The sequence below is a fragment of the Canis lupus genome, chromosome 35 (assembly GCF_011100685.1).
Source record: "Canis lupus familiaris isolate Mischka breed German Shepherd chromosome 35, alternate assembly UU_Cfam_GSD_1.0, whole genome shotgun sequence".
Taxonomy (NCBI): domain Eukaryota; kingdom Metazoa; phylum Chordata; class Mammalia; order Carnivora; family Canidae; genus Canis; species Canis lupus.
In genome coordinates this window covers 15,917,153-15,941,798 of record NC_049256.1, presented here as the reverse complement: position 1 = coordinate 15,941,798, position 24,646 = coordinate 15,917,153, and the positions used below count along the sequence as shown (strand labels likewise).

The window sequence follows — 24,646 nt, the reverse complement described above, 5'->3', positions numbered from 1 at the left end:
TGGCTAAGATAAAGTGCAAACACGGTAGTTATGATTCCTGGTGGTAGCCTTCTCCCTCTAATTCAGCATTCAAAGAAAAGAGTCATAGGGGCAGGACTTCTTCCCGCCTCAAAGGAACCGAAAATCCACACAAGACAATGGACATCACACCACAAAGCACTGTGATCCCTGAGAGCTGGGAAAAGACTGGCCAGCTCACAGCCCAAGGAGAGGAAATTCAAGCAGAGTTTAGAAGAATCTAAATTAAGGAGCAGGAGCTGAGAGTTTGGGGAGGCCAAAGTATTGAACAGAATCCAAAGCAGACTACTGGGAAGGGAGTGGGCCACACAGAAAATTCTGGAAACTCCTCACATATTCACTGGGTAGTAGCATCCACTAGTGAGGAAAGGACTGGAGGTAAAAGCCGCCAAATCCCACACAAGGCCACATACAGTGTGTGGATCTACCAGCCTAAATGGTAAACATCGTAATTCACAGGGCAGCAAGTACTCATCCAGGTTTCGCCAGAGCAGTGGGAAAAACTTAACCCTTCAGCAAACACTTCTCTGGCTCTAACCTACTAAACAAAGCTGAAAAGCCGAGATCCAGAAGGACCCAACTGTTTCCTACAAACTTATTCACATCTTAGAACAATGCTCAAGAACAGGCAGAGAAATACAAACACATCCAGAACCCAAAGGAAAATGTACAAGACCTGCCATTCAATAAAAAATTATCGAGCAAGGGACACCATACTGGGGTGGCTCAGTGGTTGAGCATGTGGCTCAGGTGGTAATCCTGGGGTCCTAGAATTGAGTCCCGCATCAGGCTCCCCACAGGGAGCCTACTTCTTCTTCTGCCTATGTCTCTGCCTCTCTGTCTCTCTCGTGAATAAATAAAACCTTAACAACAACACCAAAATTATCAGGCAAGTACCAGAGCAGGAAAATAGGACCTCCAATGAGGAGGAACATTAGTCCGTCCAAAACTAACCCATAAATAACACAGGTGAAAGATTTAGCAGACGAGCATATTGAAACCTCTACTCTAACTCTCTTTCATGTGTTCAAGGCTGGCAAAGACTCAGCACCTCAGGAGAGGCATTGAAGATTATACAGACCAAATTCTAAACTTCTAAAGATAAAAACAGCAATCTCTGAGGTTAAAAAGGAAAAAAAAAATACACCTCTGTAGATTTTGGATAGAAACTACCTAAAATAAAAACAGAAAAGGGGTGAGGGAGGAGGTACTATGATAAAATAGAGCATGAAGGAGCTGTGGGTCAATGTCAAGCAGCCAAATATACATGCAATTGAAATCCCAACAGGGGAAAAACCAGTGCACACACTTAAAAATATTTGCAGAAATACTGTCTTCAATTTTTCCAAAACTGATGAAATCTGTACTGAAGAAGTTTGGTGAACTGCAAACACAAGAAACATAAACCACACAAGGGGACATGGTACTACTGATGAAAAGAAAATCTTAAAAAGTAGGCTGGGGCGGGGGCGGGGGGGGGGGGGGTGCGGAGTGCCTGGGTGGCTCAGTTGGTTAAACATCTGCCTTCAGCTCAGGTCATGATCTCAGGGTCCTGGGATTCAAACCTGTTTTGGGCTCCGTGCTCAGCAGGGAACCTACTTCTCCCTCTCCCTCTGCCCCTCCCTGTGCTTATGCTCTGTCAAGTAAACAAATAAAAACTTTAAAGGGGGGCGGGGGCACCTCGATGGCTCAGTCTGTTTAACGTTGGAATCTTAGTTTTGACACAGGTTCGGCTTAGATCATGATCTCTGGATCATGAGATCAAGCCCAGCATCGGGCTCCACACTCAGCGGGGAGTCTACGGCTTCCTCTCCCTCTGCCCCTACCATCCCCTCTTCAATCTCTGAAATAAATGAATCTTATAAAAAAAAAAAAAAAGTAAAAAAAAAAAAAAAAAAAGTAGACTAGGGGAAAGGATGCATCTTGGAGAGTTAAGAGTGACAGCAGTTCTTACTGAAAACAATGCACAGCAGGGGACACCTGAATGCTATTCCCCTCCCATTTAACAACATTTTAAAGGTAATATCCCAAAATTCTATAACGGGCAAAAGATAAAACAAGGTGAATTTCTTACAACTGCAGGCTATCCTTCAATTCTTGTAAATTTGTAAGTATTTTAAATGAGGGAGAAATAAAGACCTTGAAGACATATAGAAGCCAAGAGATTCATCCAACCCTAGCAAACCTAGGGAAGTATTAAAAAATATATATATATTAAAGTCCTTTCAGGCAAAAATGAAAATGAGGGGCAGCCCAGGTGGCTCAGGGGTTTAGCGGCGCCTTCAGCCCAGGGCCTGATCCTGGAGACCCAGGATTGAGTCCCTGCATGGAGCCTGCTTCTCCCTCTGCCTGTGTCTCTGCGTGTGTGTGTGTGTGTGTGTGTGTGTGTGTGTGTGTGTGTGTGTCTCATGAACTTAAAAAAAAAAAAAAAACTCAACTAAAACAAATGAAAATGACCCTCAAAAAGAGAGATCTAGAAGAAGTAAAGAAAAGCACCAGAGATGGCAAGCATTTAGGTAAATAAAGCAGATAGGCCTGATACATCTACATACACATTATATTCAGTTCCACAAATATCTTCTGTGGTTACTAAAGGTTCCACATAATATTCCATCCTGCTTTTTGCCCCTTCCTTACTGCCTAGAAGTAGAGTTTATATTTCAGTCAAGAGACATATAGAATTAAAAATTAGAACAATTCTAAAGTCAGATTGGTAAAATAGTCTTCAAGGTTGTAACAACAAAACAATCTTTAACACCTTGGTCAGTGGAGATGCCTAAATCTAAACCAAAACCTAAGACAAATAAATCTAAGGCTGGGTACTATTACTGCCCAGATTCAAAGCAAAACCACGAAGTACCTTTAACACCGTATTTGACTACTAATGCATTTCGTTAAAGGGAAACAAACATGTAGGTCTTCAAAATTCTAATTCTTAAGGAAGTTCAGAATAAGGAGCACCTGCGTGCAGAAAACTAAGTGTCTGCCTTTGGCTCAGGTCATGATCTCAGGGTCCTAGGATGGAGCTCATACCACACCCCCAGGCGGGGAAGGGGGGGCGAAGGCAGGGATCTGCTTCTCCCTCTGCCCCTCCCCCCACTTGTGCCATGTTCTCTGTCTCTCTCTCAAATAAATGAATAAATAAAATCTTAGAAAAATGATGTTCACAGTGAATAACTCCAACATCTAACAGTGCCAAACAAGAACCCTATGCATTTGGACCTATCTTCCTTCCAAACATGGAGGTAGAAAAGTATCACCTATCAACAAAGTATCTGAGAACAGAAATAAGGAAAACATCAATACTAACCATTCAGCTATGAAAGGAATACCTATCAAAGCCCAGAATTCCCAACATGTTCAACACATATTCAAAACCAGAAACTAAAATATACTAAGTCATAGCATCCTCACCCTTAAGCTGATGCTCTGTATTCAAAACCCAATCCACTGGAATGGGACCATCTTTACACTCAGACTTCTATCAATGGCCTAAGACACAGCAGACTTTAACAAGAAAACATGTAGGATCCTACAGAGACATAGTCTAAACTTTTGTACTAGGTCACTAGATTCCCTTAAAGGTTTTTTTTCCCCCCAGAATAAGGCAGGGATTTTAGCAAGAAATACTAGCAAAAGAGCCCCCTTCCCCGCCCCCACCCCGGTAAAATGACAACAAATATGTGCACGGCTGAGACAGAACCTACTCATCAACAGCCCATCCTCACAAACTTGAACCTCATCTCACTCATGACTGCTCCACACAAGCAAATAACCTGGTTACATCAACCTTTGTGAGGGATTCACAGTGTGAGCCACAGGGTCCTTCCTGTGACTCAGTAACTTCACAAGAGGGACACACGCCTACACTTTTCCATCTGCCTACAGATGGTGGTGACAGTGTCACCACAGAGGAAAAATACATCATTTGTATAAATCAAAATTCCTCTAAAGCATGTTTGAGAAGTCCCCAATAAATATGCATACTCACGCACAGCAGTTTGTGTGTCACACACGGTGAGGACAACTAATAATAGTATCTATGATGTGGTATTCAGGATGCACCTGTGGGTTCTTCATCAATCTACCTTCTTCAGTCCAGAAAACCACCATGCGGTGCTCACTACTGTTACAGACATTTTAACAAACAAGGAAACTGAGGCACAGTTTTATGAATTAGAGTTTAGAATTGTTCTAATTTTTAATTCTATAGTTCTCTTGACTGATGCTAGAGAACCTGCCCAAGGCATCCAGGAGATGTGAAGGGTGAGTGAGAATAAGCTGCTTCTGTCTAGCTCCAGTCCATATTGTTAAACCACTAATAAAAAAAATAAATAAATAAAAAATAAAAAAATAAACCACTGATGCCAAATACAAGTTCCCCTTAACACACCCCTAACATTGCATTATATCCCTACCACAGTCATTACATTTTTGTTTATTCTCTCCACCCAAAAATAAAATAAAATATATACACACAGTTAATTTTGCTTGTAATTGAATGGTTAAGTGACCCCTTTTAAAACATGCATTTTTGATCTTCCATTTAAAAGTACACTGGGGGGATCCCTGGGTGGCGCAGCGGTTTGGCGCCTGCCTTTGGCCCAGGGCGCGATCCTGGAGACCCAGGATCGAATCCCACATCGGGCTCCCGGTGCATGGAGCCTGCTTCTCCCTCTGCCTGTGTCTCTGCCTCTCTCTCTCTCTGTAACTATCATAAATAAATAAAAATTAAAAAAAAAATAAAATAAAATAAAAGTACACTGGGGGGCGGGGGGGCCTGGGGGGGGCTCAGTTAGTTAGGCATCTGACTTTTGATTTCAACTCAGGTCATGATCTCAAACCAGGCTATAGGCTCCCTGTTGAGCATGGAGCCTGCTTAAAATTCTCTCTCTACCCCTCTGCCCCTCCCCCCAACCCTGCTCACACACACCTGCTCTAAATAATAAAAGTACACAATCACACCCAAGTTTTTTGTACACCATGTTCCTTTCCACCAGCCAAACAGGTAGCAATCCATATTCCCATGACCATCATTCTGGAGTTTGTCTATCCATACCTGACTGACAGCATCCGTCCATTGCAGTTTCTGAAAACACTTCAATACTTCCTGCAGAAAACACAAGTTTTACAAGAGCCAAGTGTAACCAGATGGGCAATGTCTGGTCACCTAACAGGATGATGAGGGTAAGGAGCTTGGCGTGGCCATCATCAAATTCACAAGGAGCTGATTATAGACTCAAAGTCTATAATGTCTCCATTTGAACAGTGAGATTACATTGATGTAGATTTTTTTTTTTTAGTCATTTACCTCAATGATCAAAAGAAAAGGAAAATTAACAAACTCCCAACAGTTCAGAGTCCTCCAAACCTCCAGCAGCTGAGATGTTCTGTCCACCAAACAGGCTGAGTTTCTAGAAAGTATGCCTTTTCCATTCACAAAGAGTGGACAAAGATTTTAGAGGATTATCTTTTAATGGCTAGGTAAGAAGATATCATTCATTTTTGCCTCAACAACAATAAATAAATATATAAATGCTACAGAACTCTGGATTCTACTGCTGTGTGCCAAAAAAAATCCCTGACATCAAATAAAACTAATGGTGGCAAGCACATACGGCCATACATAGCTCAGGGGGGTTTCTCATAGAAAAATAACACTTTGCAAAAACACAAGATGTTTGGACTAAAGACTTACAAAACACATGACATGCATCATCAGAAAATGGAATCACTCTGATTTCCAGGTTTGAAACGCAAGGCAAGGATCTGAGACTTGTAACCATCTATACCTCATAACTGAATATTTCCTACAGAAGTCCAACACAAGCTCTCGCTTTCCTCCACTCCCAAAACAAAAGGCATATAAACTGGTGATTCTAAAAACTATGTGTTTAAGGAAGAGCAATTAACTGTACAAGAATGGCTAGCAAATCTTAAAGAATATAGAATGCTTTGTCCAGAGCAAAGACAAAAACCATGGCCCTGGAATTTTTAGGATTCAGTGTTTTGTCCCTACTGAGAACACAAGGGTTCAATCACAAGTTCCGCTCCTTTCCAGTATATAGACACCAGAAACTGTAGACACAAGGTTAAAAAGGAGCATCTAGGCAAAAATGCTCAAAGTGATGTTTGGAAATAACCACTTGAGGTTGTTATTCTGGGTTTGACCTTGTCATCAGCAGGGACAGCACAGCCCATCACCTTATTAGAAAATGTCTAATACATGTGAGATGAAGGAAGGCTGAGTACCGAGTCCGGGAAGGCAATGACAAAGCCCCAGGATTGGAGATGTCAGTTCTAACAACCTAACTGAGAAGGCAAGGTTCATTTCAAATGATTTATCTTAATATCAATGAAGAATCAAAACAAATGAGCAACTTAAGAGCCAGAAAGTATTAGATTAGAAGTTATTATTTTGGGGGCACCTGGGTGGCTCAGTCAGTGAAGTGTCCGACCCTGGATTAGGGCTCAGGTCATGGAGCCTGCTTAATATTCTCTCTCTCCCTCTCCCTCTGTCCCTTAAAAAAAAGTTTGTTTAAAAAGTTACTCTTTTGTATTTGCTACTGAAAGAAATTTAAGCCCTAGCCTCCCTACCTATTTGGAACCAGCAAAGCCTTCCTCCTGTAAAATCCAGGCCACTTCAGATGAGCCCTAAATCCAGCCTCACCTGTCAAACAGAAACCCTGATGGACTTTACCAGTAAAGTGTGATTATAACCAAATAAAATGCTACCATGAATCTTTAATTCAGGAAAACAAGGTACTTGGCACATTAAAGCAGATTAGAGGGGATCCCTGGGTGGCGCAGCGGTCTGGTGCCTGCCTTTGGCCCAGGGCGTGATCCTGGAGACCCGGGATCGAGTCCCACATCGGGCTCCCGGTGCATGGAGCCTGCTTCTTTCTCCCTCTGCCTGTGTCTCTGCCTCTTTCTCTCTCTCTCTCTGTGACTATCATAAATAAATAAAAATTAAAAAAAAAATAAAGCAGATTAGAAAAGGTTACATTTCCTTTAGATTCATATTGAACAAAATTTCTCTTTTCTCCTGTCCTAGAAACCAAAGTTAAAGGACTCATTTGCACACAGCAGCCACACCCCAACACAGCACTGTGCAAGGAGGAAAGAAAGAAGCCAGTAGCACTATCAACTAAGGCAGGCACTAGGACTCCAAGACGAAGGGCCAGCACCCCCTTCTCCCCAAGAAAATGAAGCCTTATAGATCCTGGTCATCATATCTGACCCTGACGCTGGCAGGATCTTTGGGTGCGTGAATGTGTATGTGTCAGCCTCACCACTAAAGGACCAGGGGCTAATAACACCCTGACCACATTCAGAGTTTTGCTCCCCAAAGATGAGAGATGATACTACATGCATGACCACGCATGCATGGACATGGTTTAGAAGCATGGACAACATCATTACAGGTTCCAACATAGTTACTGATGGGATTCATAACACACATCCTTGACCTCTCTCCCTTCTCTTTTGATGACGCATTTCTCAAACTGGGCTAGAGTGTTTGTGGCAAACATCTGAAACATGAGAAACTTGTCACTGAGACATTCACCCAAGGCTCTTTAAAAAGAGTGACCTACAAGGCCCAGGACCCTGGCAAGGAAGAACTCCTTCAGTATGCTTCCTGATTGTACTAACACCAAATCTAAGACCTCTTCTGAAACACAGCACAGCAAATTAAGAGAAAATTGTATCAAGGGTTTTCTAAATGAAGACATGGCATGATGGAAGAAAACTAAGACTGAGCTATCACCTCAAATTTCAGACCCAAGTACAATTCTGTTAAGGATCTTAAAATACCTAACACATAGTCAATCCAATCCTTTCCTCTTAATTTCCACTATACCCAGTACTTCATTAGATACATGCAATCTAGACCATTTCCAAAGGTAACTAGAATGCTGGAGAAAGAGTAAATAGCAGCAACCAGGCTGCTGGAAATTTTTTTTCTTTTTCCCAACCTCTCAAACTACCAGGTTCTAAGAAAAAGTCATGAACCTAGTCATTCAGGAAAACCTCGAGTATAAGAACAGGAAGGGAGGGGAAAAAAAAAAAACAGAAATGGAATATAATTTCGGGGGGGGGGGGGGAGGAGTTAGAGGTGGGGGGCACAACACGAGGTATGAAATAAGGCAGATGACCAGCAAGGGTTTTTTTTAAACACCCCACTAACACAGCATTACATAATGTCACTGGCACTGTTTGACTGTGAAACCACAAACTTACCAAATTCCCATGGCCAACTTCCCTATCAAAGGCTCAAGCTTATTTAGGAAAGTTACTTAAACAAATAAACAAAATGGTAAATTAAAAGTTTAATGAACGATTTCACCACTGCTGCCTGGGTTCAACACCAAGTGGTTCTGTTTTTCTGAGGCAGGAAATTTTTCAGAAAAACACATTTAATTCTTCACGTTTAAAAACAGCTCTCTTCTGAAATGGCCAAATCCCATCGAATGGACTCCAGAAAGTGACGAGAATCGCTTAAAATGATCATAGCAGGTGAATTATAGGGTGGCACCCCTTTGGCCAATTCTCAAGGGCAGGAACAAGCTCTATTTGGCCCACAGCATTTTCTGGTGTGTTTGTTCTTAATCACAATGAGTGGACAACATTGAGAAACCAGGACACATAATACAGAACATCCAGAACCCTGGCTCCGCTATGGAAACCAGGAGGCTGGTGTGTGGGCCCGAGTCTGTTCCCCTGTGGGAAGAACTGGCGCCTGGTTTGAAGTCCCTGGTTTAAGGTGCCAGCATGTTCAGCCTTGGGTACTAACCTTTTCCTCGACGGCCCTTCTTCAAAATCTGATGAACTAACATCGTTGCTAGTAGAGGACACTTGGGAGGCATCGTCCTTCTCATTTTCTGACTGTTCTGACGCTGGTCCTAATCCCTTAGACTGGCCATGACCAAGGAGCCCTACAGGTGAGAGAAGGGGACAAACAAACACATGACATCAGGAAGTCGCACTTTACCACAGTCACCCTGACACACTGGCCAATGAAGACAGACCAGGGTTGGGAAAGAAGAGGATTAGAAGGTACATAGTCCGCTCTGGAGTGGGACACCTCATCCTACGTTAGGCCTAGGAACTCATTTCGACAGGAAGAAATTCAGGCAGGATTTTGTCACCACAAGATACTTGTAGGGTTCTTTTTGAAATACATAAACACTGGGGCGCCTGGGGGGCTCAGTTGGTGAAGCATCTGCCTTGGGCTAGGTCATGATCCCAGGGTCCTGGGATCAAGCCCCATGTCAGACTCCCTGCTCAGCGGGAAGCCTGTTTCTCCTTCTCCCTCTGCCTGCCACTCCCCCTGCTTGTGCTCTCTCTCTGTGTCAAATAAAATAAATAAAATATTTAAAAACAAAAAAGAAATACATAAACATCCTTTCAGGGGTGGGGAAAGGGGGTGGAAAGGAAGAAAGACACTTCCTGTATTACTTATTCGAACTAGTTAAATTTCAAAGGCTAAAGATGTATGCTAGAAATAATTACTGAAATCCTGGGGTGGCTGGCTGGCTGGCTCAGTTGAGGAGCGCATGACTCTTGATCTTGGGGTTGTGAGTTCAAGTCTCATGTTGGGTATAGAGATTACTTTAAAATAAATCTTAAAAAAAAAAAAGAACCACTGAAATCCTTTTTGGAACTGCCTTCAGAAACCAGATGAGAAAAGCATATTATTTTGAAGCCACAGCTTAACTTATTAACTAGAAATCCTACTACACAACTTCCTCTTCTTCATTATTCATTACATTCCATTTGCCTTTGATAGTCTCAAAGGATAAGGCCTCACCAGGACTGCATATATGGCACCATGCAGAAGATGGAGCCCTGGGGTCCCAGGGAAGGGCCTGTGCCAAGGGATATTGGAAGTACCATAATAAATACTAAGACCACATTAATGGGTGACAGCTGAAGAAAAGCCTGGCCAGTCTTCTAGCACTCAGATATCCCTGCATTGAGGGTTCTAGAAACAATTTAAGTCCTACCAATGGGAAGCTTGCCCCCATGCAATTGTCTGCAGCGACTGGCCCCCAATTCCACAGTCTTGTCACCAGCCTCATGGGCATCAGAAGCTGGGGGTCGGCAGGAATGCCAGCACAGCTGTACAGCTTGGCTTTAAGCAAAGCCAAAGGTACTTTGTTCTTCCAACCCTTCCACCAACTCTATAAGCACTTAATTCCCCGTATTAAATTCCTTTTTGGTTCAAACACTTAAGATTGGTTCCTACTAGTTGCACTGAACACTGTATAGGAAACAAGACTCTATGTTATCTGGTATGCCGTCTGAAAGAACATGGTACGTTGCAACCAAGCCCTGAGACTTGACCTATTTGTGCATGTGCTCCCCTGCTCGTGTACTTTCATATCATTTTCTGAGGATGAGTAACACTGTACAGTTGGAAATCTACCGCAATGCAAAACATAAAAAGCCCACGGCTACCACTTAGACATGCAGCTTTTGGGAGTCAGGACTGCAACACAGAAGTGAAATCATACTTCCCCAATAAAGAGGAAATGTGAGGAGTTTACACCATAAGGCCAAAAGGAGACATTAATTTTATGGAAGTCAGAGTCTCCAGGTAGATGTACGATCCGTGCTATGCACTACTATGGCCACTAGTCACATGCACCTTTTTTTTTTTTTTTTTTTCCTTTTTTTTTTTTTAATGTGTTTGGGGGGGCAGGCAGAGAGCAGAGGCAGAGGTAGAGAGAGAATCTTAAGCAGGCTCCATGTCCAGTGCAGAGCCAGAGCCCAATATGGGACTCAATCTCAGGACCCCAAGATCATGACCTGAGCCAAAACAAAGAGTTGGAGGCTTAACTGCCTGAGCCCCCCAGGTGCCCCAATCACATACAGCTACCGAGCATCTGAAATACAGCTACCTAGTGTGGAGAAGGAAATGATTTATTTTTAATTTTAATCAACTGATAACATTTGATTATTTTATATTGATTAATTTTTAAACACTCTGGATGTATCCTTGGGGTTGAGTCAATTATATGAAAATTAATCTTCCCTGCCTTGAGATTATTTAACGAAGCTCTAGACAATTAAACCTATATAATACATAGGTATTAACTACATAAAACGACAGAGAGCACTTTAGTCATGTCACAGGGTGGAGACAAAGCCTCTGGAAAATAGGATGGGTACACAGGAGATACTCAGAGATTAAAGAACTGGGCCAGGGATATATAAAAGTCATAAATGTAGAGAGGAGATGGGTGAGTGGCCACACTTGAAAAAGATGAGCAATTCAAAATAAAAACTTTGATTACAGAACCACATGTAAAACTAGTAAGTGAGAGAAAGAGAACATCATAAGCATAAGCTTATGATGTAAATACAAAACAGAGAATAAAGAAAGAGAAGAGGGAGGAAATGGGAGTTCATCCATACTTTTATTTTTTTATAATTTTTAAGTTTTTATCATCTGTTCATTTTCTTAACACCTACCATATGTCAGCGCCCTGGGGAGAGAGGCATCTTCAAACAAGACCTAAATTCCAGTGATAAGGTAGATCGACAGGCATACATGGGTGGATCAGTTGGTATATGTGTAAAGAAGAAATCTCACCCTTGGAGGGCAAGGAAAAAAAAAGGGAGCGGGGGGAGACAGTGATTGTGACTCAGTGAAGCCAGCTAGCACATTGGCAATAACCAGGAATTGCGAAGCTGGAATTTGCAATATACCTACAAGTCAAAACCAAAACCAGGGGTGGTGGTAGTGAAGGAGGAGGAGGAGGAGGAGGAAGAGGAGGCGGCAGCTGTATTTGGATCAAGGAGGTAACAAGCAAGGACCATGTGCTGTTAGGCGAAGCCCAGGCAGAAACACTGCTGTACCATTCAGTACATAACAAGATCTTCTGTATTTGCTGAAGGAGTAAGGAGTGAGTGAGTGAGTTAGCAGAGAAGAGTGAAGCTATTCAGTGACAAGCAAGCTATACTCCTGCCCTTCTGACAAGAATAACTTCAGCAGATTATAGAGCAATGATTCTTAAATTTGAGCATGAATCAAAATCACCTGTCCAAACACAGTACCCTAGGCCTCATCACCCCCAGTCTGTCTGTCCTCTTTCTAACAGGTTCTCACATGATGCTGGTGCTCGTTTGGCTGGTCCAGGAAACCACATTTTGAGAACCATGACTGTACTACGGCAAAGCCAGGTCCAAGCCCATAGAAGACCTAGTGCCCTGAGACACCAGGATGCTCCAGGCAAGTGTGAAATTAGAGGTGAGGAAACCAAGTCTAATCGCACAATCTGTTACGACCCAAAATGAAAATAAGGCATCTAACCTCAAAATTCTGTTGGGGCATTCTTCCTCCTTTTAGCAGGCATTTTGTGAAGGCAAAGAAGATTACTGACACAATTCATCACAAAGCTCTCAGGACAAATTCAGAGGAAAAAAATAACATGCTGGGGGATGGGGGTGGTGGAGTATTCATATCTAAGAGGCATCAATGTTAAAAAGTACAGGATGTTGCTCTCCTCCCAAAGTCAACTGTCCAAAGTGCAAATTCAGGGAAACCAGATTATGAAATTTTACAAGGAAACGGGGAACCTGAATGGACTATATGTGAGCTTGTTGAAGCTCACTGGTCAAAGAGAAGTGAGCTGAATGCTCTATTAAGCCACATCAAGGCAGGGCTGAGCTACATGAAAACGACTGAAGTAGTGTAGGTCCATTGTCCCAAGCCCTCGCCAGACTAGTAACATCTTCAGAGGACTCCAAAGTCTCCCCCGTTCCAAGGATAAGCGAGAAGGGCTACCAGGACTTGAAGAGAGAAATCGGATTCCCTTTCCACATTAGGAAAATTAGGGTCTGTACAGAGGGAAATGATTGCTTGTCAATGCAAACTGAAGGAGCTCAGCTTTCACTACTGCCTTTATGAGAGGCAAGACCCATTTGTTCTGCATGCAATCCACTCTTTCGATTTTGAGTACTTCTATCCTGTACAGAGAACGCTCACGCTCAGTTTTGTTAGGCAGTCCACACAGCTGGACAGAAATGTGGGTTTCTTCCTTTTCTTGGTTTTTTTTTTTTTTCCTGCCCACCTCCACCCGGCTCCTCCTCCCCTGCCTCCACCGACTCTCACATCTCTAGTGTACTAGCTACCCCATTTCATCTTGAACGTTTTAATCCAAATCATACTGCCTGCCCAATCCAGAGGAGCCAGGTCAGCAAGATGGAATACGATGCCACAGGGCAGAATGGCAATTATCAGAACATTAGACAAGCTAATGTATGTTGCCTTTTCTTCTCCCTAACAAAGCCCTGCCATCCATTTTTTTCTGGATTATTATTTTTAGTCGATGAGAAATAACGGAACAGCGTACCCTCCTCCAAACACCCAGGCTGATTTTATTTTCCCAAACCCCTCCCCCAATCAACAAGGAACCTTCACTGGGAGAGGAGGTGAAATGGAGAAAATTGAATGGCCCAGAGAGCCCCTTCTCGCCACATGAGCATTTGTTCCTCTCTATTAATATTCAATAGGTTGAACTTAAATTAAACCACGTCTATTGTCTTTCACAAAAGCAATAAATATGAGTTGAAAATTCCAAACCACTGCAGGGGAAGGCAGAGTGCTGGCCAGCCAACAGCAGTGGACAGGCATGGACAGGAGTGGCAGGGCACTGTCACTCTCAGGCCTGAGACCACTGGGCCACGGCGGGCAGCAGTGCCCATGCACCCAGACTGAGAACCCCCAAAGAATCCAGTACCGCAGAACCGAGCCCTTCGGCCCATTTCCCAAATTAGCAAGAGACGAAAACGCTTTCAATTCAAAGCAACACACCAAAACTGGTTTCATTTCTAAGCCTGAAAGAGCAAGGCAGTGAGTAAGAAGAATTTCTGTCCTGAAGACTGAAGATGCAGGAGCATGATCTCCCTCTTGCTTTCACAGAGACGGGGAAATGGGGGGCTGGGAAAATCAAAACACAAACAAGGCCAAGGATCCCGTTTAGCTCAAGAACTCCAGCTTAAGCATCCGATGAGAGCTACAGATTTCAGAACACCGGTGTAGAGAGAGGAGGGAATCCTTTTCTAACATTGTCACACACACACACACACACACACACACACACACACACAGAACGTGCAGCCCTTATAATTTCATATTTTACACACAAAGAAGTTTCACCAGCCCTCCCATTAGCTACACGTACATCACAGAATATAAAACCAAAGGGGAAAAAATTGAACGCTGCTGTTTCACAAAAAGCAATGTCTAAAGACGGGTTAAAGAGAAGGGGGAAAAAAAATAAGGAGACCTTTGAAGCTATTCCCTAGCTTCCAAAACATCTGGAGCACACCAAACATATTAGCATATCAGGGAGAGTTGATGTATTTGGCTTTGTTGTGGAAGAGATGCACAAAAGGTAATTCTCTATTATACAGCCACTGCCCGTCTGTCACCCCGTCATTGTGAGACAAGGTATCACATTACATATTAAACAGTCAAGCATCCAAAGAGAGCTTTCATTTTCAGCTGCAGTGTGTGTGTGTGTGTGTGTGTGTGTGTGTGTGTGTGTGTGTTGGGGGATGGGGAAGGCTGTCACACTTTGAGTTGAGAGAAAAATTTTAACAACGGCCCCGTTGGCTAAGGTACGACCCTCTCAGTGATATTCAGAATGCACAGTCTGCTGCCATTGCTAGTGAAAAATAAACTCTATTTTTCACCCAAAATTTTTAGAGAAAAATCTGTGGATCGCTTGTTTTGCTCTGGGATGCCAGGGGAAATCTGGCTCTGGCCAGTCTCGCAGGTTCAACATGAAGACGGAGTCTGAACCCAATGTACACACTTGGGTCAGTAGCTAAGCTTTATGGATCGATCCTGGGGTTCCAGGGAAGGGGGTAAGCAGTGCAGAGAGGTCTGTGAAGCCAAGCCCCAGGCTGGTCCACGGACATGCTCCCCACATCAAAACGCTGAGGTGGACAAGAACAAATGACAGTCGTGGGGCATGATGTCACTGCCACACTCGTGGTCAATGAAGCACAAATGGAAGTGGTTTAATACCTCGGCTTATGGGAAATAATTATCCCTTCCCTCTGGACGGCCCCTGAGCAGATAGGGCTCCCCTTTGTCTCCTCTCAATCAGCTATGGGGATTTGCCACTGCAACCAAGGAAGGGGAATCCAAGAATAACCCCAACGATCCCTCAAGAAGAGCCCCAAGATAGACGACAAAGGTTTTTGTTAGCTTAACACTCAACAAGTAAACCAACAGATCATCCCCCAGCTCTTCCCACCACCAATCTTTCCCCCACAAAACCTCCTTGGTTCTGAACCTGCCTTGCAGGCTTGAGTTTTTGAAAAAAGGTGTCCCTGAAAAAAAACTGACACAGTACTAATTAATTACCAGGGAAAAGTTGGGCCCACTGGGTGGGCAAGGAAAAGATCTGATTCTATTCTTTTCTTCTGATTATTTCAGTAACAAGCACGTGGCTACACTGGAGACAGACCAGACAGGACCCTTGAGCCCAGAAAGGATTTCCTCACCTTGAGGCAGAAAGGAATGAGCCAGCAGACAGGACACGATTAAACACAAGAAGGGTGACCACACTGCTGCTAGTGCTGAAACGGGCCTGGTTCTGGAGGTCTAAATCCCAAAGGAGAAAGCACTACCCAAAGACAAAAGACCTCTCCTTCCCACATCCTGACCAGGAGTCACAAGAAGAAAGAAAGCAATCCTCATGAAGAGACTCCAACAACCACCACCAAAGAGTCACAGTTGTGGCTTCATTTGATACAAAAACCACTCAGTGGGAAGGACCCAGGATCTCTAGTTTCTGGACCAGCCCTGGCAGCTACTGGAACCTGATGATCATAATGGTGGGCAAAACCTACAGTGTATTTTGCAGTGACTCTTTTACTCCTTTAGGGTAATGGGCTCTTCCCTTAGATTCTCCCTCCTTTCACTAGTTCTTTGGCCGCACTGTGAATTTTACAACATCACAACACGTAGAGTACCTCGAATAATAATGATAATAGTAATAGTAATTGCTACAATAGAAACATCCACATTGCTCCACAATGAGAAGCTCCCTCCACTTTTGCATGCCATCATTAATTACTCCTCCATCCCAAGCCTTATTAACTCCTCCAGGCCCAAACTCCATTCCAATACCTTATTGATTTTATGCTGGCAAACCAGTCAAAAGCATGCCCACCATGCAACCTAGTTATAAGTGCTCAGCTAAAGCACGAATCCTTGGGAGTCCCCCAAGGACACGCAACTCAAGCTTGTATCAGGTAAGTAAAAAGGTTCCACTGTACAAATGGCCCAGTACTGAACACTCCAGAGGTCAAAAACCACATTTCACCTTCAGAAGAAAAGGGATGAAAGGCGAAGCTGGATTTCGGCCGGTGTGGAGACGGAGCTGCAGAACAATGCCATCACACATGGTAGAGGTAAACACAGGGCATTTTCAGACATTCCCTTAGATAGATTAATGAAACCAACACATCCCAAGTTTTACATCCAAATAACTGGATGCACCAAAAATCATATTTTTCCCCCTAATCATGGAATTTGCACTTCTCAAAGAGAGATTTCCATATAATAAGCAGCAAGTTCTCAGAGAGCTAGGGAAAGTCTACCTTTCAGTGATCACCACATGCATGTATATTTATCTTTAAAGCTCCATATCATCACTACAATTACCCCACAGACGAGTTACCCAAAGACACAGGCACTCAAATATTAGCAAGTCTCTACAAAGTTAAGCAAAGCTGGCTTCAACTCAAATCAACAAACTCCATAAAGTTATGAGTCTGGGTACTAGTCTGTGCTGATAAACAGGCACAACGCCAAATACTGTGTCCTGACTAACATCACAATTTGTGGGTAAGAGCCACACCCTTAACCCTAAAGCCTTTCTGGCAGCTTTTATTCCCTAATACAATAAAAATGGACCCCACATAAGTTCTGGATTCTGTTGTGCTTGTAACATGACTGGCAGGCACAGAAGTCTCCGAGGGCCCTCATTATTACCTCACCTGCACAAATCACACTGCACACCCACTTTTCAGATGAATAGATTAAGAAAGAATTAAGTGGACTCTTAGAAGGTATAAAGAAAAAAAGAACAGAAAGAAAGAAACAGAAAGCTACTGACAGACAACAAGCAAGTGCAGAGAGGCCTACTACCTCTCAGAGCAACATTCTTTCTCGTACTGAAATCTAATGGAAGCAACACAAAAAGCAGAACTCTAGGAACGCGGCCACAGATTCTGCAAAGATCTAAAATTGATAGCTCCTAAAATTCATTTGTGTTTACATCTGGTAATGCAAACACAGATTAATGCATGAAGGGTGGGAGAAAAATCTAGAGCACTCGGAGTTTCAAGCTCTCAGGGCTGACCTACAATCACCTAGTATCCACGTCCGTGCCTCAGTTTCCTCCATCTATCGAGGAAGGAAGACAAGAGATAGGAAGTATTAAAGGAAAGGAAGCCATGCATGCTGCTGATAAAGGAAACCAGAGCTGTGTTGAGGATGAACTAATTAACTTTAATCAAACATCTATTTTTAAATGCTGGGAAATGATCACATAAACTGGCAATAAAATAAAGGGACCAGCCATAGCTGGATGGCGTTCAGTCCCCAGAGAAATCTCTAAATTCATACAAGCCTGGCTAAAACTGCAGATTTGGCCAAAATGGTCAACAGAGCTGAATGCTTTAAGAACGACATTAATTCTCTCCTGTAAATTTCCACAGTGCCTTTGCAGGAGCCACCACTGCCCCCAGGGAGGGTACCAAAGCTGAAAGAATATTAATATTAAGCAATTGCAACACTTTTTTTTTTTTTTTACATACAGAGAGAGAGAGAGAGAGAGAGAGAGAGAGAGATCTATCTATCTAGCACCTTGCCATCCATAATGGATTTAATCAGGACCCCAGCAGGAGGAAAAAAACCACAAAAGGCCTATTTCTCCCCAACAAAAGCCACAGCAGCCTGAAACAAACCTAGAGCTATTTGGTTTTTTTATTTTATTTATAGGAACAGACCTTCTATCCCAGGTTCCTCAAGATAAGCCACCAAAAACTGCACCTGACAGACCCGTGGAGCAGCCATCCTCAGAGCCGGATCATTGCAGAGAGAGAGACAGAGAGGAAGAAGGGACACAGGGAGGGAGGGAGGGAGGGAGGAGGGAGGGCGAGTGCGGCGAGGCAGGCTCCAGAGCACTTGTCAACAATCCTCCCCTGTACGTAATAAGCAGGCGGCGGGGCTGCAGATTCCGGCGGTGCAGATTCCGCGCAGCAATAGGACGGCCGCAGCCCCGGGCCCAGGGGGAGGGGAGGCGCCAAGGAGGGGAGGTTATTTATGTGTAGGGGAGGGAACCCAACCCCAAAGGGGAGGGGTTGGGGGGCGCTCTTCCCCCCTCCTGATCCTGGGGTGGTGGGGGCCGCAAAAGAGCGACTGGCTTTTCTCTATCCAGGCAATGCAATTCCAATTCCCCCCAATCTGCAATGCAGATGAATCCTTGTTTGAGAATTTCTGAGGGGGGGGGGGGGTTGTGGAGGGGAAAGACAGGACACCTCTGATGGGGGCAGTCAGTTTGATGGTCCACACGTCTGCCAGACTGCCCCCCCTCCATGCACACATTTCACCCCTACACAAGGCAAGGAATGGGGGTCGGTGGCACATTTTCAATGGCATCCCTTTTTAATATCATAATCTGTGTCATTCAGCACTTGCCTTTTATTTATTTTTATTTGTTTTTTTGGCTGGGAGACCTGGGCAGTGATCCAGACAGACTGCAGAAATTTCTCTCCACAGGCTCCTCCTCCAGCCCTCCCCTTCCTTTCCTCCCACTCCTCCCCTTCATCCCCTCCCTTCTTTCCCCTCCTCTCCCTCCAATCCTGGCTACCAGGGTGCTTTATTACTCCTGTGATGACCGCCAGGGCCACCACTGCCCTCCCCGCCCCCAGCACACGGACGGCCCTCCCCCACACACGTAAATTCATCTCATCTAATAACACAGAAGCTGTTTCTCCTCATTGTTTCTGGAGGATCTGTCACAGAACAGGCTCTGTGGCCTGGCAGCTGCTTGGGGGTGGGGGGTGGGGGGGGGAGGCAAGAATCCAACAAGGCTGGCCAGCTCCCTTCATTTGTCATAAAGCTATTTGATTTTAAAAGTCAATTCTTTCAAAGCTTTTGAACTTCAGCTGGCAATTATAATGTCCAAAACACATGCTCTGAACACCATCCCACACTCTACTCTTTATGCTTTTCCAATGAGGGGGGAGTGGTGGCATGCCATCAAAGAACCCACATGCTAAATTTAAAGTTTTACCTCAGATGCATCCAAGGAAGCTGGGAAAAGAATGCCCCTTACTATTACTTTTGGTTACTTGTTGTTTAACCACTGAATGAGCCACTCCTAAATTTTAACTTACTTAGACCTCATAAAAACCCTCAAAGCTGAGGCCAGCTTTGCTAACGGCATCTAACAGCTACCCAATGCTGGTAATTCTGCTTTCCACGATGACAGTCTTCTGTCACCTGAATCACCAGAGCATATCTACCTGCCTCACTTTTAAATGGGGGGAGGGGGGAATAAATAAATATATATATATAAAATCAATCACAAGGTTGGTGATGGTCTTTTGTGACTTCTCCTTGCTCTCCACCATTTGAAAATCAATTACAGGCAGGGCCTTAGAGACAATCTAGTAAAATATCCCCCACTTTACAAATGTGCAAACTGAGGCTTATGCAAGTATGCCTTTTAACCAAGATCAGAGCTCCTTATAAGGTCTCAACAGAAGGTCATCCAAGAATCCTGGGGTTATTTGGGGATGGGGTAAGCTAACCCACCAGAACCACCTCATGATACAATTCCCAGCCGAAGTCTCGGGGATAGAAAATCCCTGTCCAATTCTATCATGCTCTGTATGTGAGCCCACAGAGCAGACCCTCATTCAGCTGTCTCCAGTGTGGTATATTCCTATAATGTTGAACAACAGTTTGGCATGTACCCCACCACAGCATAAGTCATGCACAGTCAATTAAAGGACATTTAAGGGATGAGTATTTGGCTTTTTTCCTCTTCTTTCTACTGGGACTTGTCTTTTGGCGCCTTCAGTAATCAAAAGCACCCAATGTAGAACTGGAAATATCGTATGGTAATTCTGAGAAAAGGTAAGGACGAAAGCAGGAACCACAAGACCTAAAATAACTGGCCAGAAACACAGCTCGATGGACCACATTTGGATACTGGCCATCCCTGACATCCCCGGCTCTGATGCCTCCAACATGAGAGCATACACAGCGATCATCAGCCCATCCCAGGTAGGCAGTGTCTGCTTTATTCTTCATCTCTACTCTCCCTGACTTCCCTGTTTCTTCCTCTTCCCATTGCCTGAAAAATGAGGTACTTAAATTTAAAAAGAGAAGACCTCAAAGGAACCTGGGTGGCTCAGTAGTTGACCGTCTGCCTTTGGCTCAGGGCATGATCCCAGGGGTCCAGGGATGGAGTCCCAAGTCAGGATCCCCAAAGGGAGCCTGCTTCTTCCTCTGCCTATGTCTCTGCCTTTCTCTGTCTCTCATGAATAAATAAATAAAATCTTAAGAAAAGAGAGAGAGAGAGAGAATCTAAAGGAGTGCTGGCCTGGACTGCTTTTTCTTCCAAGACCACCTTCAGGATCTGATCACGCATTCCATATTCCCTAAAATACATGCTCCATTAGACTTGTGTGTCCACTGTGACCTGTGCTCTGCTGCTGGGTCATGAAAAGAGCTGAAAAACTTGCCTGTTGGCTTCAGCAGGTGCAGGTTTTGGACTGTTTGGACAAAATGCTGATTTACCAAAGAGGAAACCCATCAAAAGTACCAGATAGATGGATTAACAGCAGCTTTGGAAGGACATGCAATAAAGCTGAAAACTGTGTCCTGTTTCTGAATAAAATGACAAGGTTCAATCCTGAAATTCTGATCAAGAGGGTAGTGAGCGGCAGGGGGAGAAAGGTGTCCCTTCATTACAAGGTGGTGTGACGGACAGTACTATCAACTCAGTTTCAACCTTCAAGGATCAGAGCAAGTTCCAAGTTTTAAATGAAGACACCCTCCGCCAAATGTCATCCACGTCAGTCTTCCTGTTTTAGTTTAATATAAAGAATACCTATAAACCAAACAGCCAAAACCAGTTACTAAAACACTGTCTATATGCTTCTACCTACCCTACTTCATTATTTTTTAATTTAAGCATATCTATCTGTGCTTTATTATGGACTTATTGCTGTGGTGGGGCAGCGGCAGGAGGAGGTGAGAGGCTCAGTGAGTTAAGCATCCCAAACCTTGGTTGTGCCTTGGGTCATGAATTCAGGGTCCTGGAATCTGACCCTGCGTGGGACTCAGTGCTCAATGGGGAGACTGCTTCAGATTCTCTGCCTCTCCCCCTCTGACCTGCTCCCCACTTGCACTAGCACTCTCATTAATTAATTAATTAATTAATTTTTAAAGGGTATAGCTCAGTGTTAAGTCTCAGGGGATTTGTTTCCCCCCAACTCAACATTGGGTTACTAAGATCATGAATCATCGTTTTTGCTTATTCTTTGCTTATTTTCACTGTTGTTCATCACACTCCACTGTATGAATATTCCACATTCTAATGATCTCATCCAAGGGCATCTAAGCATTGCCAGCTTGTTGCTATCACGAACCATGGTGCAAACTTCCTTCTGCTTGCCCCCTGGAAAGCATGCACTGGAGTTTCTCTGGGATACATACCTAGAAGTGGAACTGTTAGAAATCCTTGAATATGCAAACACAAATTTACAAGTTAACGGCCAAATGGTTTCCAAAGCAGCCATCAATTTTGGCGTTTGCACCAGCAATGCATCATTGTAATCTCCAAATGCTTAAATATAAAGATCTAGGACTCTAGAGAAAAAGGTACACCAATTGCTATTTCAGGAAGGGTCTCCTATCCTAAGAAACACTGTGTAGCCAGCCAGCTATCATAGCCACCATCCACCTAATTATCACCTAAACACCAGGACATCTGAGGACATATTTTGCTCCTGAGAGCTTCAGAACTAAGGACCTACCTGCGTGTACAACCATTTCATGACCTCCAAGTTGGGCAAAGTCCAGCAGCCCACCAGCTGCACTCAACATTTTAAGAAAATCAAGGAATAGAGCAAACCCCAATCTAGGATTTGGATAAAATGTGAGAAGCAATTCACTTGCAAATTTCATCAAATTTGGGTATCTAATAGTGTTGTGCAGATTAATTAAAGAAGCTGCTTCATAAGCATTAAGACTTGTTTTATTCATGTATCCAATCAAGGAAGTCAGCTCACCTTGAGAGCCGGGACCTAACTCATAAAAGGAAAGACAAGCCTTAACAAAGTAGGGACAGATTACCAAATACTCCTTCACTCCCATGATCTGCTTCCAAAAGCTCCCCAATTTCCTGCCACCTATGTAAATTATTGCATACAAAAAGTGGCACCTTATCAATCCAAATAAAAAAAAAAAACATTTCTTACAAAGGAGGAGTAGGGTGGAGTGGGTTGCCATGTGTGAGACAAGGTGTACAAGGTTATAGAATCTGAGAATTTCATACAGGAAATAGTGAGTTTTCATGATCACACTGAATTCACCATGTACTCCTAAAGTACGTATGTTATTTGGGCTGAATAATATTGATCATATCACCTATGTTATGATAAAAGCCAATGCAAAAAAGTGATCCACAGTGCGAATATTTGATTTTCAAAAATATCATTTAAGTGCAGGCCTTCTGCAGCAGCCAACATAGTAGTAAACATTACTTGTCAGCATTCTATTTAAATAAAAGTTAATACACTAGCAAAACACCAAGCAGAAGTAGGTACACACAGAGCCTGACTTGGACTCTTTCCAAGAGGGCTTGGTAATTCCTGAAGCACCAACGGTGTTCAACTGTATAATACATGTGGCTGGCCCTATAGCCAATGTGACTTCAAAGCCACGCTGTACAATTATAAAATAATACCAATAATTACAAGAACACAGTACAGAGATTGAGGCAGGGTGACTGTATATCAACTAGTGAAATTCAGTTGCTATGGATTTAGTCACTAATACCAATGAAATGGGACTACAATTAAACCAGAAGTTCAAATTAATAACCTACTAGAAAGGACAATATTCCAACAGGTTTTTTTGGTCAACGTCTAGCACTAAGAACCTTGATGACTCATAACACACACAGCACACTTTGGACGAGGCTGCCTGGTTCTAATCCTACTCTTCATTAAGTGTCTGAACTTCAGGGGAGAATTGAGGAAAGTCCTGTGTCCTCCCTCTGTTAATTACATGTAAGGACAATAGTTGGTTAAATTAAGGCATTAAATTAATTATATATGTAAAAGGGTTGGTGGTATATAGTAAACAATTCATAAGAGCTACCTCTATGCCTTAATAAACTCTGTGCTAATGAATTACAGAAATTTTTGTCAAATATATACTTTTAATTATTTGGTTGTAAAAAGACACAAGATAAAATATGCTTCGGCTTTATTCAATATATTTTTTAAATGACTTGGGTAGGGGTGCCTGGGTGGCTCAGCCAGTTAAGCATCTGCTTCCAGCTCAGGTAATGATCCTGGGGTCCTGGGATCGAGTCCCACATCAGGCTCCCTGCTCAGCAGGAGTCTGCTTCTCCCTCTTCCTCTGACCCTGCTCCTGTCTGTGTGCTCTCTCTCACTCAGTCTCTCAAATAAATAAATAAAATCTTTTTTTTTAATGATTTGGGTAATGCATTTATAAAAAGGTAAACACAGAAATGATGCCAAGTTGGATAAGATTAACAGTGTTGACACTATTTTGAAAACACGACCTTCAGAAGCATCCAGAATTCAACCAGAATTACAACATGGTCATTTGACCTACTTAAGAACACTGAATAATGGAAAACTAGGTTTAAGAAGAACTAAAGAGCTGACTCAGGTCACAACTGAAGCATTGTCAATCTCCTCAAATCTGATTCTGACAAAACCCATACTCTCTTAAGCTGCTATGTGGGAACAAACTGAAAAAATATTTCTAGAGAGTAACTTGGTGATAAATGCCAACTCTTAAAAGTTTGTAATTCAGCGAGCTCCCTTCTAGAAAGTGATACTAGGGTATTAATCAGAGAAAACATTTATGTGCAAAGATTTCAACATACTTTAACAATTTTGTTGCTCCTTTTACTGGTTCAAATTCTATTTACACCCAATTAAAAAAAAAATAAGTGGCACCCAGCTGGCTCAGTAGGTGAAGCATGTAACTCTTGATCTCAGGGTTGTGAGTTCGAGACCCATGTTGGATGTAGAGACTACTTAAAAATAAAATCTAAATAAATAAATAAATAAATAGGAAGTTTTTACATCCGCTTCCTAAGACCTACAGTAGACTAACAGTGCTTTGGTTTTCCAACCTGATGGCACCCCATGATGGTGCATAAAGGCCCAGAGGTAACTTGCTCCTGTGTGTATGGCAACTGATATATTGTCTTAACTTGATCTATCAAGCCTGACTTTGTACATGCTGTTACGTCTTTTGGAATAGTCTCTCCTCTTTGTCTTCCTAGAAAGCCCCTGCTCCTCCTCCTGGCAGACTTCA

General features: G+C 43.2%; 1 protein-coding gene across 3 annotated transcripts in view; it reads right to left on the bottom strand.

The window, feature by feature from the left end:
* Positions 1-24,646, bottom strand: part of JARID2 (jumonji and AT-rich interaction domain containing 2) — a 261,062-nt gene that overhangs the window by 95,767 nt on the left and 140,649 nt on the right. Inside the window, exons 1-2 of one of the 3 annotated variants that reach the window (XM_038584208.1) lie at positions 18,058-18,183; positions 8,813-8,954 (exon numbers count right to left, since the gene is read on the bottom strand). The exons of 1 other annotated variant lie outside the window; for it this stretch is intronic. In XM_038584208.1, the coding sequence (XP_038440136.1) occupies positions 8,813-8,954; positions 18,058-18,124 (209 nt within the window). In that variant the 5' untranslated portion in view covers positions 18,125-18,183. Of the gene's footprint in view, positions 1-8,812; positions 8,955-18,057; positions 18,184-24,646 lie in introns of those variants that run through there. One more of the 3 variants, XM_038584207.1, reaches the window with a different exon arrangement.